We start from the raw sequence: 18,141 nt of genomic DNA, 5'->3' as shown, positions 1-18,141 counted from the left end.
TATGTATGTTTTGTAAATTCCGTTACAAGTCATTTACATGTGATTAGTTAATGATTAACTAATTATTTACGAAACATGACTATGCGCTCATAAATGATTAATAAGTGATATGTTAATTATTGTATGTATGTTTTGTAGATTCAGTTCTAAGTAATTTACAATTGATTAGTTAATGATTAACTAGTCATATACAAAACATGAATATGCGTTTCATAAATGTTTAATAAATGTTTTTTTTTTGTATATATGTAGCAATTAGAGGGTGCAAAAAGTGTTGTAAATGCCTTGAATACACATACAGATCATTTGTAGGTATAGGTAACACATTTACAAGTGATGAATAGTTTACACTTTAGATTAGGGGATGCAGAAAGTGTTGTAAATGATTTATTCATGCGTTTACACATCATCTATAACAGGTGTCGAACACTGTAGTGTGTACTGCAGTGTAAGTGCTGACTGGTGAGGGTATAGACAGCTTCTCTGAAACACATGGAGTCTTTAACCACTGTGCACCTGATGTGAGCAAAACATACAAAAAAAATGTAACATCATTTATTAAACATTTATGAAACGCATAGTCATGTTTTTTAAATGATTAGTTAATCATTAACTAATCAATTGTAAATGACTTGTAACACAATTTACAAAACATACATAAAATGTTAGTATGTCACTTGCTACTCATTTATGAATGTTTTGTAAATGATTAGTTCATCATTAACTAATCACTCATAAATGACTTACAACTGAACGTTATTATAAAGTGTTACCCGACGTGGATATTTTTGCATGAGCTCTGCAATTCGGCACTTTATACAGCAGATTGCTTTAAAGCAAGCAGCCTTACAGAATTAAACATTTAAAAAGTGGCAATGAACAGAAATAAATCGCAACGTTTTTTCTATGTCATGGAAGGCGGAGCCTCAGAGCCACACCTACTTATTATGTAATCACCACTGACCAATGGTAGGTCAAAGCTGTTTACCAGCCAGAGCAAACTTTTCTAGAAAGTTCACTTTGGCAAGCTGTTTCAAACTCCATAAACGAACTGCAGACACACTTGGTTTTAGCATGATTTTGGTCGAAATGACATCACTCCGCATAAGGTATATCGGGGCCTTAACAGTGCAGGTCCAGGTTTGCTTATCACACTTTCCCTGACAATAGGGAAAATTTATGTTAACATTTGTAAAAAAGCGACTTAATTTTGCTTGGCAGTTGGTGTTTGCCGGGGCAAAAACCACTTTTGTGGTAAAAAAAACTGATAAAACATAATCAGTCCATTGACTTGCATTGAAGGACGAACTCGAGTCATATTTGGAGACCAGATTATTATAGAGACTTGTGGATGGACTCTTTGTACCTAGCAACCACTTAGAACACCTTAGCAACTGCATTACAACGAGCCACAACTTGATGCAAGTCTTGTAGGGGCAAAACCTACACTTTCGAGGCCGTGCTTATTGACTCTGTGGGTTGCTGTGTCATCAGTATTAAGCTTGTGTTGGACTGAGTTCTGAACCGCTGCTAAATGTGTTTGTGTGTGTGATGAGCGTGTAAGTGTTTGTTTGTTGAGGTCTACAGGATGTAACAGGTGTGTTGTTTTTGGCAGTGGAAGGAGAATCCGAGTTTACCGGAGGCCCAGGTCCAGTCCATGGCTCTTGGGAGGCAGGCCGGCTACGAGCTGGAAATCAAACACAGGGAGGCTATTTACCGTGATGTCCTCGGCAAGCAACAAACTGTAAGTTTGCTCACTTCTCACTGTTTCCGTGACATCATCTGCTCTTCTTGTGTTTAAGTGACATGAACGTTTGAACCTAAATAGAATGAAATGGGACTTTTATTGTGTGGTAAACAAAAGTGAGCAAACGTTATTTCTGCACCACTTTCACAGCATATTTTGCATTGCACAGAGGCAACTTGTTTTCTCCATTCGTCCAAAATGGTTAAATATGAGGTGTGAATTATTTTAGGGTCCCTACGAATCCTTAAAAAGTCTCGGTCTTAAATTCAGAGAAAAATCTCAATGTTTGGTCTAATTTAAGGCTATAAACAGTCTTAGGATGTGCAGAGACACATTAAGTGTGCCATTTGGGACAAGGGCCTAAATAATCGTGTTGCAATATATCCTAAATGGTTGTATTTGATCTCCCTCATCGTTTTGAATGAGCAGTTGGCAGTAGTAAAGCGTGGGCCATTCAAAATAAGAGTCCCATTCTATTTCAAGCAAGTCCAGAATTATATTTAATAATTTACCCTGAGGGTACCCATTTTTTTTTTTTTTTACCTTTTATAAAGGGCTTTTTTTTCTAACCTTATTAAAATAAATGCTTCATCTTTCATATCAAATTCTTAGAATTGATCAATAAATTTAATTAGAATAATAAGACACTAAGGATGTTACCAATCAAATTAAATCACTTACACTGGAAAAATTACAAATGCATTAAATGATGGCATGAGATTGTTTAAAATATATATTTTTTTAAATATACAAATAAGAAATGTTGGAAATAATGATACTTTTAAACATGACACTAAACCGCAAGTAGGTGGCGGCAGGTGACCGTCTAAATGAGGCATTGGGTCATTAATTCAAACGATTCGTTCAAATGGCCGATTCATTCAAGAATTACTTAATATTAACTACTTATTTATTGAACCGTTGTGTGAAATCAGTGTCACATTTTCAGTCACAATGGTATTCTGGAAAACAGCACTCTTGGTCGTTTGATGTTTCTTAAATGTATCATATATTATAAATATAAAAACTCACCATTTTAAATTTTTCCCGCAGTATGTTAACGGTTTCTGTGAGTGCTGCTGCTCTCGTTTGTTTCCATTTCTCCTCGAGAGGCTGCGCGAGCCTCAACAGTACATTACCATCAGTACATTATACATTATTATCCACCACCAATCGCCACTTTCACTAAATGTAATAAAACCAGTAATTCTCTTGTTTTGGTGATTCCCTAGTTGTTATTATTATTATTATTATTTGTTATTGACGTTTTAATCAGGCTACTTGTCCGGTCAGGCAAGTAAAATTCTTTCACTTGCCCCCTTCAAAAAAATCCACTTGTCCCACACAAGTGTTAATGTCGAATCTATCCCAAATCTATACATCAAGGAATGCATTGTTTGTTTGTGGACGGGTAATGTAGTAGCATAGTCATCGTTCATTCAGCTCAGAAGAAAAGCACAAGGGGCCGGTTTCACAAAGATAGACTTTGACTGTGGCTTAGATATAGTAGATAGTCAGACTTCAGATAGACATCTAAATCAGACTGAGACTCTGACTATCTTAAGTAGGACTACACTCTGATGCATTCTGGGTAAATTAGGACACTTTTCAAAACAAAAAAAACATGGCGGATCGAGTAAGCGCGTTCAAACGGCTCAGTGCAGTTTACCCCAGCGGAAAATATGTGTTTGTTGGAGGAGTATAACAGTTACAAGGACATTTTACTTGGGAAATTTAGCGGAGAATGTAGTAACAAGAAGAAATGTTTCAATTATGAGCCAATTTCCCTTTTCTTTTGGCAGTTTGTAATGTAACTGATTGTTACTGCTGGTTGCCAAGGTAACAGAGTCTTAGACCTGAGTTAGCCTGGGGGTAAGAGGTGTCTAATGTTTTTGGTCTAAATTAAGTCAGTCTTTATTTTTGTGAAACAGTCTAACTTACGTTAGACTAGTCTATGAGCACATTTTAGACTTGTCTAACACTATAGACCGGTCTAAAATAGCTTTGTGAAACCGGCCCCAGTTCTGTTTGAAAATGTATAATATGATCTTATGATGAACCATATGCCCTTGTCCACTGACTTTCTATGATGTTCAGAGTGTTTTTAATAATGCTGATCTTTATAAGGCAGCTGCCTGACTCTGAGATGGCGAACAGGAACATGATTTGTGTAACATTAGCAACACGTTATTAGCTGTTTGATAACGTAGTCAAGCCAAAACCTGATCATATTATTTACAGTTGTGTGTCCGACATTGTAGAGCGCGATACATAAAACCGAACATGACTTTCATAACTAAAGAGTAACATCCAGTCCCGGTCTCCCTCCAGCTGATGATGTACGTGCAGAAGGTGGTGGCCAACCGTAAGGTGCAGGAGCAGCAGATGGCCCTCGCGAGACAGGGGATGCTCCTCAACCAGCTGGCCATGCAGAACGGCCTCTCGACCCCCATGAACCAGATGGACCTGCTGGGCTTGTACCAGCAGCTCGGGGCGCTCCAGGGCCTGCCCTCCTCTCAGCTGGGCAAGAACCCGGGCCCGTCCAAGGGCCTGTAAACGCCTCGCTCAACACACAGCTGGACTGACACAGCCAGGACACCTACGTGAGCCCCCTGTTCATGAGAATGGGGCATCCTGGGACTTTGTTAAAGGGGTTTTTGGCAGTGCAGTTTGTCATTTTGTGTATATAGCCTTAATGTTATTCAAGATCTTTTTTTTCTCTCGCGTATTTAAAGATTAAAGAAGATATTCTCCCCAAATGCTTTTAGGCATTGCAAGTTTTTTTGTTTTGTTTTTTTCCCCTTGAAATAAGGGCTGTGCATATATGAATAATTAAGGAAAACAGCGTGATCGAAGAGGGACCATAGAGTTTCTGTTCTATAACCATAGAGAAGATTTCACCCCGTAAATACTATCTGCGTTAATATCTTCCTAGTAGTGGATTGTCATCGGTACTGTGATAGCCAGTGCGCCAGAGACACTGCAGCGGACACCTTAAATGTAACGTCAAATCAAATGGCCTTATATCAAGCAGCTAGATCTCTTCTAACGTTTTAAAACCCCTTTTTCTAATCTGCTTTTAGGTATTTAAAATCGTTGTTGCTAATCATGCTATGGAATGTCTGTGTTGTTAAAACTGCTTGCTGAATTCCTCCGGACTTTTGTAACATCAAACTTCTCGTTGTAGTGTTGCCTAGCATATTGTTGTGAGTACTGTTCATAATTTCTCTTTCTGGTTTTTTTTTTTTGTTTTTTTGTTTTTTGTTCTTTTTTTTTTCTTTTCTTTTTCTCCCCGCTTGATTTGGGTTTGTGCCTGAGTTGGCGTCTGGAAGGTGTTGGGTACATGTTCGTGTGGTTTAACCCGAAGTTCAACCTGTTCTGGTGATGATTAAATGATAATGCCTAACACTTTCCTTATCAGGTTAGTGCTAGAGCTGTATTGTTGGGCACATCTCCGCTTCGGACACTAAATTAGATGTTTTTCATTGGCAAACATAAGCCCTTTGATATCCACAGGGTGTCGTTCAGAAATGTAGAGGAACTTTTTCCCCTCCTGAAAATGTTCAAATGTTATCATATACACCAACAATTTCTGCCATTAATATGATCTGCTACTTAGTATTTAATATCACATTTAAATAAAGTGACCAAAAGGATGTTACATTCAGGTCTTGCTTGTGGGTTGTCATTTTTTTTTTGTTGCTGTGTGCAGTTTCTGCATTACCTTGGGCACAGTAAATTTGCAAAAATTATGTTCTGTGAAAACTTAGTATTTCCTAAGGTTGAATATTAATCATTCTAGTTATGCAGTTTTAAGATTCTTTTTTGTCAGGAAAAAAAAAAAATTCTCTGCAATTTCAATAGCTGTTATTAAAATGTATCTAATGATCATGACGACGACGGAAGTCATAAAAATGTGTAGGTGTGGATGTGGGAACCCTGAAATATTTTAAAGTCCCCCTGTGGTGAAAATCCAGCTTTTAATGTTGTTTATATGACTGTGTGGTGTCTTTAATATGAATTTGCACATGGTTTGTCTTAAAGCACAAGTCAACACCATCGCTGAGTGTTTTCTCCTTAAAACTGCAGTGAACCAAAGACAGTCTCAAAAACACGGTTTGAAATCACTGGTGTTTCTGACGTCACAAACTACCTTTAACCAATCAGGTGAACGTGCCGGCGGGCTTTAGCATATCATTAACTGCGAACTAGCAGAGGAGTCTCGAGAGATGCCAGGTTATCCCGATACATTTTTCTGATGATACTATATGAAAAATCAGGTACATTTAGCAATATAACAGGCGAGTTATATATATGGTGTATGTTATGTTATGAACTATATGCCTTTGTCCACTGAGATGGTGAATGGGAACATAGTTTGTGTGACATTAGTTGTGTGTCCAACGGTGGGGGCTCATTTGCATATTTATGGGTCACTTATACTAAATGAAGCAAGGGTGTCGAGTTACATTCAAGCTATTTTAAGGCATGACTTTTTTTTTTTTACAGGAAAGTTATTTTGGTGATCAACAATGAGTTTTTAAGGGATACAATGACTGAGTACAGGGGGACAGCAACATTGTAAACTTTTATGAGAAGTTTATATTATTTGTACATTTATATTAGATTTTAATATTGAATTTCTGCAATTTTGAGAATTAAAAAAAAAAAAAATCAGTTTTGTTCCATCTGCGATCTGCCACATTCGACCGATCCAGACACGTCGAACGTATCCGCCATCTTGGAACAGTTAACATGAGACTGTTCTTCACTCACACGAACAAATCAATAAATGTTCATTGTAAATGTCTCTGCATTGTGCAGCCTATGGCTGTAAAAACCACGAGCTGATGAACTAGGATAACCTCTCACAGGTGAAAATGTGCTGCTTGGGGTTTCAATACACCATATCCATATTCAGAATCATCACATGAATGTGAAAATCATCTCAATGTCTGTCTATATAGATATTCATACATGTAAATGTATGTGGGTTGCAGTTGCACAGTCAACTTGCTCTTGAGTGTCACAGACTGGATTTGCCTGTCCCAATATGGAGGACAGCTAACATATAGCAGCAAGTGTGATATATATATATATATATATGCAAGACACGTTGCCAATAGTAGCAGCTGACACTGGAGTGGATTGACTGCAAAATTGGGAAACTGGGTGCTGGGGTGGTAATAATCAAAATTAGCACACACATACTATATATATACACAGTATATTGGCCACCTTGAATTTTACACATTGGTTTTAAGGAAAGTAAAGGAACAACTTTTTGGGACAGATGTATACTGGCTAGAACAGGGCTCTTTAATTGCGGTTTCTGCAGAGTTTATGTCCAACCCGAATTAAACACACCTGAACAAGCTAATCGAGGTCTTTGGGATTATTAGACGGTTACAGGCAGGTGAGTTTGAGAGGAGGAGCCCTGCACTAGATGTTCATGCGTGTTCAAATGTGCCACACCCGTCCCATGATTGCAGCAAATATCAAATATTTTCTGTAAATGAGTAAACCGATGAGACCGTACTTCATGTCCATGAGCACAAGAGCACATTTCAGATGTGCTTTCTCTAGACGGCTGTTTTCACACCCTGAGAATCCATCGCCTCTCGTACACCCCAATCTACCCCTTCAGTCTTTCATCTGCTGTGTCTTTTCTACTGCTTGCTATTATTTTCATTTCTTTAGCAGCCAGGGTTTTTCTCCCCCCTCTTTTCCATTCGCCCCCTCAAGCCCACGTCTCCCTCCCGAGGGGAGCTTGCATTCACAGCTTGCAGAAAGCTGCCAAAAGAGAAACATTACAACTATTGCAGATGTTGAAATGTTGATCCCATCCTTGGTATGCCCAGATTACCACTCGGCTAACTTTGCAGCACCATGCGGGCAGCTGTTCCCTCATCTGTCCCCCAATGTGAAAACCTCCTTCCGTTCACATGAATATGCAGCATACACTTCGTATCTGAAAGTATTAGAGCGTGTTGGCAGCAAGGCTAACAATTGATCATCTGAACGGAGCTGAGCCAAGGATGTTGTCAGGCATCGGTGATGGGTGGGGTTGTGAATGTTTGTAAATCTGGATTGTTCCATCCAAATTGTTCATTTCTGATTATAAGGGTTGACTGAAACCCTATAGAGTCCATTCAGGGCAACATCAGTGCTGGTCCAAATCTTCATGGGAGTCAATCACCTTGGGAGTTTTGTGTTGCTGTGATTTACAAAGCATCAGATTAGTAATACAAATAAAAAAAAACAATAGTTCTAGGTACGTTATCATTAATATTGCTGTGGTGCCGACTTTTGAACAGGTTTGACGCCCACCAATGCAACACATTCTCTTGTATTGTTTCGCTTTCTGTAGGGCGTTGAGTTATGCCTCTACAGACTGCTTGGGGAGAACTTTCCCACAGGTTTCCTGAGCCAAGAGCTGTCTTTTTACATCATCAGCTAACATCCACGTCTCTGGAGAGCTGGATTATTCTGTGAATGCTGCTGTGATGTTCTGGAATTTACGCTGCACTAGATAAACAACATTTAACAGATTGATCGACTCCCGCTAGTGTGCTGAACACCCCTGACTTGAAGATTTTCCGAAAGACGGCATCAAACGTGTTGTACTTTGAAGACGACATGAAATCAGAATTCACTTTACCAACATGTTTGTCTTTGTAATCTTTCATCAAAACATAACTTGCTCCTCCTCTGATGAAATGCCACACACAGTTTTACTTGCAAAATAGATGACATAATAGATAGAAGTACAATGGTTGGTGAATGCCGTATCATGTTGACTTAAATAACTAGTGATCTCACTGCCTTCAGTGCCTTAAGACTGTGAGAAAAGCGACCGTTCAAGCTATAACGGTAGCTTAACTGAGGCTAAACTATCATAGAAGTCAAACTCAATCAGCTCAGTGTTTCTCAGATTTTAATTGGTACAGAGAATCCTTGCAAATATGGTCAATGACAATAAACAATAGCAGGACAATTTTATTGTCAGTCATTCAGATCAAATGGTTTAGCCCTTCTGTATATTTCAGTAGAATCTACAGTTCCAATAACTTCAAGTTCATTACAAAATAGAGCCTTTGAAATAAATAAATAGATTTATATATAGATTTATAATTATACTTTATATGTTGAAAATAAATATATTGTACATCTTATAAATAGGTTTGTCCATATTTACATGTCTTTCACTTACATTTTAGTAATGTTCCTGACAACCTGAACATTATAAGTCACTCTTTGTCAAATGACCAAAGCCTCTACCGAAGCACCATACATTTCCTCCGCTTGCTTTGAAAGTGGTTAGTTGTGTTTGCTGTTTCTACAAAATGTGTAAGGTTTGACCTCTCCCGAACCTTCAAAAGAAGCAGACAGGAGACGTAAAGAAAATGATCTACGTAAGCCTCTCTAATGTTTTACGTGAAGAAAATGGTGTTTGTTTCCATTATTATAAAGCCTTAATAGTTATTTTCGTCAATCTCACAATTTATCTGGTCAAAATTGTTATTGTTTCAGTAGAAGCTGGTCATTGTTCTTCAAAGCGTCTTTCTCCTTTTAAGTGCCCTTAAAGGTATATTTAATTTGAAAAGCTCTTGCTTTGCATTCGTCCTACATGAAAGTCCGGGTAACTCCCCGTGTCCATCTTCTTGCTAAGTGCTGCGTCATGACCTTTCAACATGAGATCCGCCCCAGGGTCACCAGAATTGGCATGCTGAGTTTTATCTTTACAGTCACAGGTGGTTTTACTTCCTATGCTCAGTTGCTCAATAAATTTAGTTTTGGACCATAGTTTTTTTCCAGTGAGAAAATGGCCAAAAAATGTGGTTCACTTTACAAAAAGTGTGGCTCACACAATGACTGTCTGAAGAAAGGTCGATTGTATGACACATGTGATGAGGCCCTGAAGTCAACACCTCTTCCTCAAGACATCTTTTGGCACCAGCTTTGGATGCAGGAATGTTCCCTCTTCTCTGTGGTTTAAAACCCATTAAGAAGAGGAAACGGAGCCATCCAGGACACACACGTACTGTTTATCTCAATCACCATTGGAGAGGGCCTCCTCATTTTGGACCAGAACCCAAATATAAACAGCTGTGAGGCGAGAGAAGTAGGGTCTTGTATTTCTTAATGTTCTACAGAATCCGTGTTTCCCATCAAGCAACTCTACTACACCTCTCCAACACAGCAACTCTGATGGATGCTCTGGTCACCTGTGCTGGAACAAGTCTCTGTAAGCTTGGGGTATCTTCTCGATTTCAACAGGTCTGGGCAGGAAGTGAGTCAACTTCTGATGCTTTTTAGTCCTGCCGCCTTCTCGAGGCGAGCCGTCCTTGTTCAGAGCCACGTAATAGTATCTCCCAGTGTCCGCGTGCTTGTAGAGTGTAGATGCATATGTGTTGTACCAGTTCTCCTCGAATTGCTCACGGAACACACACTCTGCTGTCAGCTTCTTCTGCAAGGCAGCCGGAAAGAGACAAAAACATTGTTTCGATTATCTGGATATGGTCATTTACATAGCATTTAGTGTTGTCAAAAAGTACAGACTTCGGTACCAAGTCGGTATGGAAATTTTTAAACTGTGACGCTTTGAGCGCTGTTGAGCGGAATCATAAACACCTCTGATTGGCCGTTGTGTTCACGCGCTCATCGGATTTGTCTGTGATTGGCTACAATGATCAACGCACGGAAGTGTTTGAAAGTGTTTTGAAAGCGGGAACGGGAGCGTTTGAAAGCACAAGCAGGCAGCTATCAGAGGACCGGTCCACTGATAGACGCCTGCTTTCAAACGCTCCCGTCTCTATCTGTGAGACCGTTTGGTGAAGAGCGTCATTGATGCATATTTACAACATGTTTTCATGTAGCGAATCACAGACAAATCCGATGAGTGCGTGAACACAACAGCCAATCAGAGGTGTTTATGATTCTACTCAACAGTGCTCAAAGCGTCACCATTTTTTAATTTCAGTACCGACTTGGTACCAAATGGCACTTTTCCACTCGGTTCGGCTCGGTATGGTACGACTCGACTCGGTACGGCACAGTTCGGTTCGCTTTAGCTCGGTTGCTTTTCCACTGCAGTTAGTACCGCTTCAAAGTGGGTGGGACTGATCGTTATAGTTGCCGTCTCTACTGCGATGACATCATCATATTAAATGCAAATTTTTCATTCCGTGTTTCCCCATCCACTCCTTGGCGACCAACGAGAGGAACGTCTGCACCTCGTCCACTGACCACGATTCAGCCATTTCTTTTTTTGAAGTTTATACTCTTTTTTTTGAAGCAAATACTTTTAAAACAGGTGCTACAGCGTTGTCTGTTGTCTACTGGCTATTTAAATCTAGCGGGTTTAGTGTCTCGTGTCGTAAATACAATGACGCTGGTAGTGATGATTCTGTCTGACCAATCAGTGATCTGCAGTGTTTTCACGTCACATTTTAGTATCGGTACGGTACGCTTGGAACCTCAACAGAGGTGGTACCATTTAAAGCGAGCCGAAGCGAGCCGTACTGAACCGAGCCGTACCGTACCATGCAGTGGAAAAGCGCCAAAAGTAGGTACTTTTTGACAACTCTAGTAGCATTATTGAAAAGATCCATGAGCTTAGCCTAAACCAGTGGTGTCCAGTCCTTAAGGGCCACCTGGCTACAGAGTTCAGCTTCAACCCCAATTAAACACACCTCAACCAACTAATCAAGACCTTCAGGATTACTAGAAACTTTCAGGCAGCAAGTTGAAGCTAAACACTGCAGGAAGGATGGTTTCTTCAAGGAGCAGGATTGGACACCCCTGAGCTACAAAAACTTTTAGACAAAGTTTAAGATGTGAAATTAAATGGAAAATTGTTTTTCTGCCCTGAACCAATCAGAAATATCCTAACCAAAACATCCTATGGTGTGATATCTAGCTGGAAATCCATGCTCTGTCCATCAAGAGACCAGTGTAAGTGCATTTGACCACATGTTTAAGAACTAAAATGCACCTCCCATTTCCAGACCTCCAGATGCGCTGGAAAGCATGAGGGTGTGAAGACGTGGTACTGTTTCTTTCTCACAGTGCACAGTTTACCCTTGTCACCATCGCAAAATGTGTGGAGTGGAAACTATCTTGAGGCCAGACGGCAGGTGCTCGCTGCACCAGAGAAGGGAAAGTCATTATGGGCAAGCTTTGCAGTTTACACCCAAAATCATTCTTCAAAACTGCAAACCTTTTTGTCTGCTTCCCCCATGATGCAACAAGCTCTCTCGCACAAACACGGCAGCTTGAGAGAGTCTGTGTGGGCTGCTACTACTACACCACTGACAGAACTCCATGAGCAATGACTCCGGGTTAAGCAGGTGAACATTTGCTGGCTGACTACACTGCCGAGAACAATAGAAGACACTGGGGCTACATCATGTTTCCTGCCAAGGAACAGTCATGGAATGGGCCAGGTTCAAGTCTTGGTGTCAAGACAATACATTTAAAATTAGTTTTTAAGATAAAGTCAACTTTAAAAGTTCTGTTAAATCGTTTAAACAGTTGGCCATGCGAATAGAATAAGAACTCTTTTTTCTTTTCTTTTTTTAAAGGTAAAAATACAAATAATGAATATATGGCTGCTTAATTTTAGAAGTAAAGCAATTTGGAGTAAATACTCCATGCACGGGATTACCAAATGTCTTAAAGGAGTAGCTCACTTCAGAATAAAAATTTCCTGATAATTTATTCACCCCCACGTCATCCAAGATGTTCATGTCTTTCTTTCTTCAGTTTTTGAGGAAAACATTGCAGGATTTTTCTCCATCTAGTGACTTCCAAATTGCAGTTTCAGTGCAGCTTTAAAGGCTCGACACGATCCCAGTCGAGGAATAAGCGACTTATCTAGCCAAACCATCAGTGATTTTCTAAAAAAAAATCTAATTGATATACTTTTTAACCACAAATGCTCGTCTTGCACTGCATTGAAACTGCAAATCAGACCTTCATCCCGTTGGTTCCTGTTGAAGTCCACTATATGGGAAAAAAATCATGGAATGTTTTCCTCAAATTAAATTTCTTTTCGACTGAAGAAAGAAAGACATGAACATATTGGATAACGTGGGGGTGAGGAAATAATCATGAAATTGAAATTCTGAAGTGAACTACTCCTTGAATGCTAACTGTCCACTTGATCTTACTGCAACAGAAATGGACCTGCATTTAAATCTGCGCAGTAAACCTAGGCCTGAGTCTTCAGGTGATTTGCCGTGCGATTGCATGCTGACATTCATTTACAGTCTGATTTAATGGGATGTTATCGCATTACATGTGAAGTCATCTCTTCTTGCTTTAAATAGGTTTGTTTTAACTCAGGGTCCACAGAAACTTACTGGGGCCCCGGATTATTGTCTCTGGAAATCTGATAGCTTGTTTCTCCCGCATGCATGGCAAAGTCTGCAGAGGGGGAGGCCAGGCGCATTTTCCTATATATGGTTCTCTATGCTAGCATGCAAAAAGTCAGTCAAATCCCGCTACATGCTTTTATCTCCTGGTCTCCGCTACAATCAGCACTCCAGCAGAGAAAAGCGTGGTCCTCACGCAACACGCAGATATGCAAGAGACCAAGAGCTCTCAGCTCGTATATCCACGATATGTGGGTGTGTATACGTTACACGCTTCATGTGTTCCTGGAAAATATGTAAATATTTTAAGTATGGAGCGAAATGAAGAGGCAGTTTTTCTTCTCTGAGATTGAACGCTCTGTCTGAGAGCTTGTTCTTATGTGGAAAGTTACAAAGACAAAAAACAAGGTGAGCCACACGGGCTACAGACCTCGCTGTTACCCACTGATCAGAGGTCAGGGCTTGTAGCGGTGGAAACACTGCTTGTTTTGTCTGGTTAAGTGTTTTTTTTTTTTTATTGTACATCTACATCATATGGGGAACAGACTATGAGCTGGTGGGTGGGTTGTCGTTCGCTCCTCATTCCAGCTTTGACTGCATTCCTATTGAAACACTTCATAGAGCAGAACCTTCTGTTGGTGGATGTTGTTTGGAGTGTGTGTGAGCACTACAGGGGTTTGACTTACCGACCCATAGAGTTCACCTTTCTCATTCATCCCCAGATAAAGACCAGCATCCACGCCTCGTATGCTCACCAGCCCGACGGCCAGACTGATAAACTCCAGAATACCTGCCAGACAACAACACTCGTCAGACATTGACCAGACACCTTCACAACTGCAGCACAGCTGTACGTCAACGGTGCTGTATATGCGAGAGTCTTTTAAGCAAGATGTTTCAGAGAGCTTTTCCCAACTTAAACCAGCCTAAGGTGGTTCGCAAGTTGTAGCCGCTGGCCAAGCTGGTGGTTAGCTGGTTAGCCAACTGGTCTCTCAGTCTGACGAGCTGACACATGTCCAAAACCCCTCTTTAACCACCAAAGCACACCAGCCTAACCAACCTGGCCTGGCTACCAGCTATGCTGTCACATTTGACTGGTTTGGGTTTTTGCTTTTATTGTTTTCCACCAAGAAAAACTGATCTTTAAACTCCTCTCTGTATGCTGTGTTTGGTCTACTTTGAGAATTTGGTATTTAAAAGATGGCAGTTTTCGCACCTCACAAGTAAGCTTTCAGCAGACTACCATCTTAAAAATGTGGCACAATCTAAAAATAACCTAAAGGACAGGAAATTAAAGTCTTGTTACTAACACTTTGATCATAGAGCGTGTGCACAACACAAAAGTCAATAGTCTCTGCAATGTTTGGTTAAGGCGCTTGTTGCAGCTCTTGCTTGAATTTGATTAGCATCTCACTTCATTTTGCTGACTTTTGAAATACATTTTCTTATACAAATCAATATTGTTTAAGTTATCTGCATCCACGGTGCCTTCGTGTCAATTTTCAGGATATGAGCCCAATCTTGGCCGAAACCAGCTGTTCACACGCTCTTGATTAAAGACTAAAGCAAAAACTACACCTTTGTGGCCTTTTACCACCACCTGGACCGAGTATGTTGTGATTTGGATGCCAAACGACGACACAGAAAACTCTCTGAAGCTGGGTTAAGCAGAAGCACATTTCATATGCGTTTAATCAAAGACACTGCCAGCTTGCAACATTACCGACAAACGGCTCGCATTTGCCAGAAGGATGCCAGAAACATGACCGCGGACCACCCAATCCAGTAAAGCAGCTTGTCTCGGCCTAAAAACAAGCATTACAACTGGATTCCACAGTGGTCATGCTTTAATTTAGAGCTATTCCTGTTTTCTAAGCGAGGGCTGCACCTGCACAATGATTACGGATCACAGCAATGCAAAAAATTCTCGTGTCTGGGCTCTGCTATCATTTGTTTATCATTGTAATACCAAGAACTCCTTGACTGATTTATTAGTGCTGTAATTAGTAGTGTCTGTGCCTGCGTCGGCCGGGGTCCTTTGAACACGTTTTCGGAGAAAAACAGCCTCATGCTGTGAGCTTGTTTTCCACTGCAGAGGAGCACCTGCGTCCCTTGACCCTGCGCTGGAGTTCGCCGAGGGCAATTCCAGTGTAAGACTGAGATATGCTGCTCTCGTCTAGATATGCAGTGGTCCCAAAACAGATATCAAAGTGTCATCTGCTCTCAAATGCTCTTCCAATTGCATTTCTGAGTCCTTTTGCAATCTTTTTTAATCTGGTGTTTTGGTGATTTTTAGTGGTTTCACAATCACAAATTTCCATCTCAGTTTTCGACACTATATCTGATTTATTATTTTAAATCGAACAAACCTCTTCTTCTGCTTTTAATGATTCGTGCTAAAAGGTTTATTGTGCTATATGTCTTTAATATAAATTACACTTGGTTATTTTGTTATGTAATGCTCTGGCATTGCTATACATTAAGTGTGCCTTAACTGTTCAAGCACTTTTAGGGGACACTGTATATGGGGTGTAGATTCTGACATGGGATGCGTGACCCCCAAAGCATTATCAATATTGTAAAGAAAGTTTCCTACTTGTACTAACTGCAGATCTGCAGCTTCACTTGAAATCTACTCCGCTGAATTCTGCCCAAGTTATGCATACAAGTTTTGTCTTGTGCATGCAAAATGACAGAAAACTCATGACAGCCAGATCTGCTAAATTTAACATTTCGAAATGTTTGCTCTTAACTTCATAGTGAAGAAGCAGTTCATTTTAAGATTTTTCATGAGGTGGAGTTGTCCTTTCCTTCACAATGACTGACAGCATTTGAGTGACTGATTGGCTGATTATTCGCTCACTGAATCAGGAGGGACATGCAGCATTTTTGGACATTACAAACAGGTGCAGTTATGTCACTAATTAAGTCATATCTTTAATGACAAATTTTATGAGTGTAATCCAAGTTTATTTGTTATATTATTGGCATTTTGTGTACATTTGTGTGTGTGTGTGTGTCCCTACTTAACCATATTTTGCCCATGTGTAAACAGAAGTGAGCTAAACCTGACAATCTCTCAAAACCTCATTTGTAAAGACGATATAAAAATAAAGTAAATACAGTTTTTTTTTATTGTAAAAATGCAGAAAGTTTTCAGATAGTGTTAGATTATAGTATTATACCTATAGCTGTATATATATATATATATATATATAGCATAAGCCCGTGTGAGTAAATTTTTTCAGCATTATTTCCTTAATAAACACATTAATGTGCCCTGATCTTGTAGCAAGTCTTGTCATGCTGCACTTTCATCCTTGTTAAGTGTCAATCGGCACATTGCCTACCATTCCAAACACATATGAATGTTTGGTTTCACTTTATTTTAAGGTGTAGTTGTTACAGTGTAATTATATATTTAAGTACTGAGTAATATTAAGCAACTACATGTAGGCTACTTACTATATGGTTTGGGAAGGATTAGGATTTGGTTGAGGGTTAGTTGCATGTAATTATGCATAATTTACTGCTATTACTATGGTAAGTACATGTAACATATGTAACACTGTAAAATAAAGTGTTACCGAATGTTTATTAATTGTAGCTTGAGATGGCCCAATACAATTTATAAACATTTTAAAAACGTTTTAATCCTTCAGGACTCTCCCTAAAAATCGGAATGGACAAGTCAACAGTTTCTCAGAGAGACCCAGGTAAACTTTAACACACACCTATGATGCCCAAAACTGCTGACTGACGGATGGCTGAATAGAGGAACGGATGAAAGGGTGGATGGAGTTCTCACCGAATCTGCTGTGGTCCTGTCTGGTTCCGTGAACCGTCCCGTTGGGGAATATCTCCAGCTGGAAGCCGGTGCGGCAGTAGAGCTGTCTCCTGCGCAGGATGCCCTTCAGGTGGCCAAAATCCGTCAGCGATCCGCGCTGCAGTCTGCCCTCAATCAGACCCAACCTCTCATTCAAACCATCCGAAAGAGGCACATTCCCCAATGCTGGAAAAGCCTGCAAATCCAGATCGATGCTCCCGAGAAATCCAGCCACCTCTGCCATGACGAGGAAACTTTTGGGTGTTTAGAGAGCGGAGAGGAGAGAGACGCTCTTTTCATCTGTGATCAGACTGAACGAGTCATTTATATAGACATCCATATCCTCCCCGAGCCACGCCTGGATGACATCCCTGCTGCTTCACCTTCAGCATGTCAACGGAGAGCTTCTGCTGAGACTTTCACAACTGATGCTGGGTGTCTGTCGGAGCGCACGCGAGTCTGAAGTCTGTCCGTCCGTCCGTCCGTGCGCGCGCGTAAAATAACTCCCAGCCCGCAAAAAGTCCTAAAGAGAGGATCAGTGACAAAATATCAAACCCTCTCAGCGCGAAAAGTTCTTCTGACACAGTCTGTGTGTTTTATGGGTCTAATCGCAGCACGAGCTGCGTGACTGTAATATGACAGAGGATCGGTCTCTCTCACTGCGAGTCACTAGAGGAGTTCAGGCTGCGTCTCACACTCTCGTCTGCTGCCTCTCTAGATTGCCTTTCTGGCCGTTCCGCAGTTCTGGGCATCACAGGCACTTGCAGCAACTTGTAGCATAGTGAAGTGCGTACCGAGACATTATTGTGGGTATCACAGGTGCGTGCAGCAACCTGTAACAGTGAGCTGCCTACCTAAGTGTCTGCAACATTTTTGTAAATGATTGGTGGTTCCAGCAGTTTGGGGCATCATAACATTTAAAACACAGTGAACTGCCTACCTAGACAACATAACTGAATATTATGGGTATGCACAACATTTCTTACAACCCTGACCCAGCATTTCATTTTTTTTTTTTTTTTTTATCATTAAAGGCACCTTCTGAGTTAGTATAATATGAATGAATAGCTCACACTCAAGGAGGAAAAAACATCTTGTTTTTTCCAGAGGCCCAAACTGAGCAAAAGTATGCAATTTGGTGCAGTTACTGATATTTATATGGTCATTAATAATAATAATAATATGAAATG

At 40.3% G+C, this 18,141-nt stretch overlaps 2 protein-coding genes across 2 annotated transcripts in view; one reads left to right on the top strand and one right to left on the bottom strand.

The window, feature by feature from the left end:
- Window positions 1-5,805, top strand: part of atrx (ATRX chromatin remodeler) — a 50,274-nt gene extending 44,469 nt beyond the window's left edge. Inside the window, exons 34-35 of the mRNA XM_081383056.1 lie at window positions 1,616-1,744; window positions 4,079-5,805. Of these exons, the coding sequence (XP_081239182.1) occupies window positions 1,616-1,744; window positions 4,079-4,303 (354 nt within the window). The 3' untranslated portion in view covers window positions 4,304-5,805. The remainder of the gene's footprint in view (window positions 1-1,615; window positions 1,745-4,078) is intronic.
- Window positions 5,806-8,769: 2,964 nt separating this feature from the next.
- Window positions 8,770-17,555, bottom strand: fgf16 (fibroblast growth factor 16). Its single transcript, XM_081382528.1, has 3 exons — window positions 16,934-17,555; window positions 13,812-13,915; window positions 8,770-10,217 (listed from the first exon to the last, which is right to left on the bottom strand). The coding sequence occupies exons 1-3, from the start codon at window positions 17,193-17,195 to the stop codon at window positions 9,972-9,974; spliced, it is 612 nt and encodes a 203-aa protein (XP_081238654.1). The 5' UTR covers window positions 17,196-17,555; the 3' UTR covers window positions 8,770-9,971.
- Between the last annotated feature and the right edge of the window lie 586 nt (window positions 17,556-18,141).

The sequence above is a fragment of the Scardinius erythrophthalmus genome, assembly GCF_964197995.2.
Source record: "Scardinius erythrophthalmus genome assembly, chromosome: 13".
Classification (NCBI taxonomy): domain Eukaryota; kingdom Metazoa; phylum Chordata; class Actinopteri; order Cypriniformes; family Leuciscidae; genus Scardinius; species Scardinius erythrophthalmus.
The sequence above is the reverse complement of the archived record's forward strand: the minus strand, read 5'-3'. Positions and strand labels throughout refer to the sequence as shown.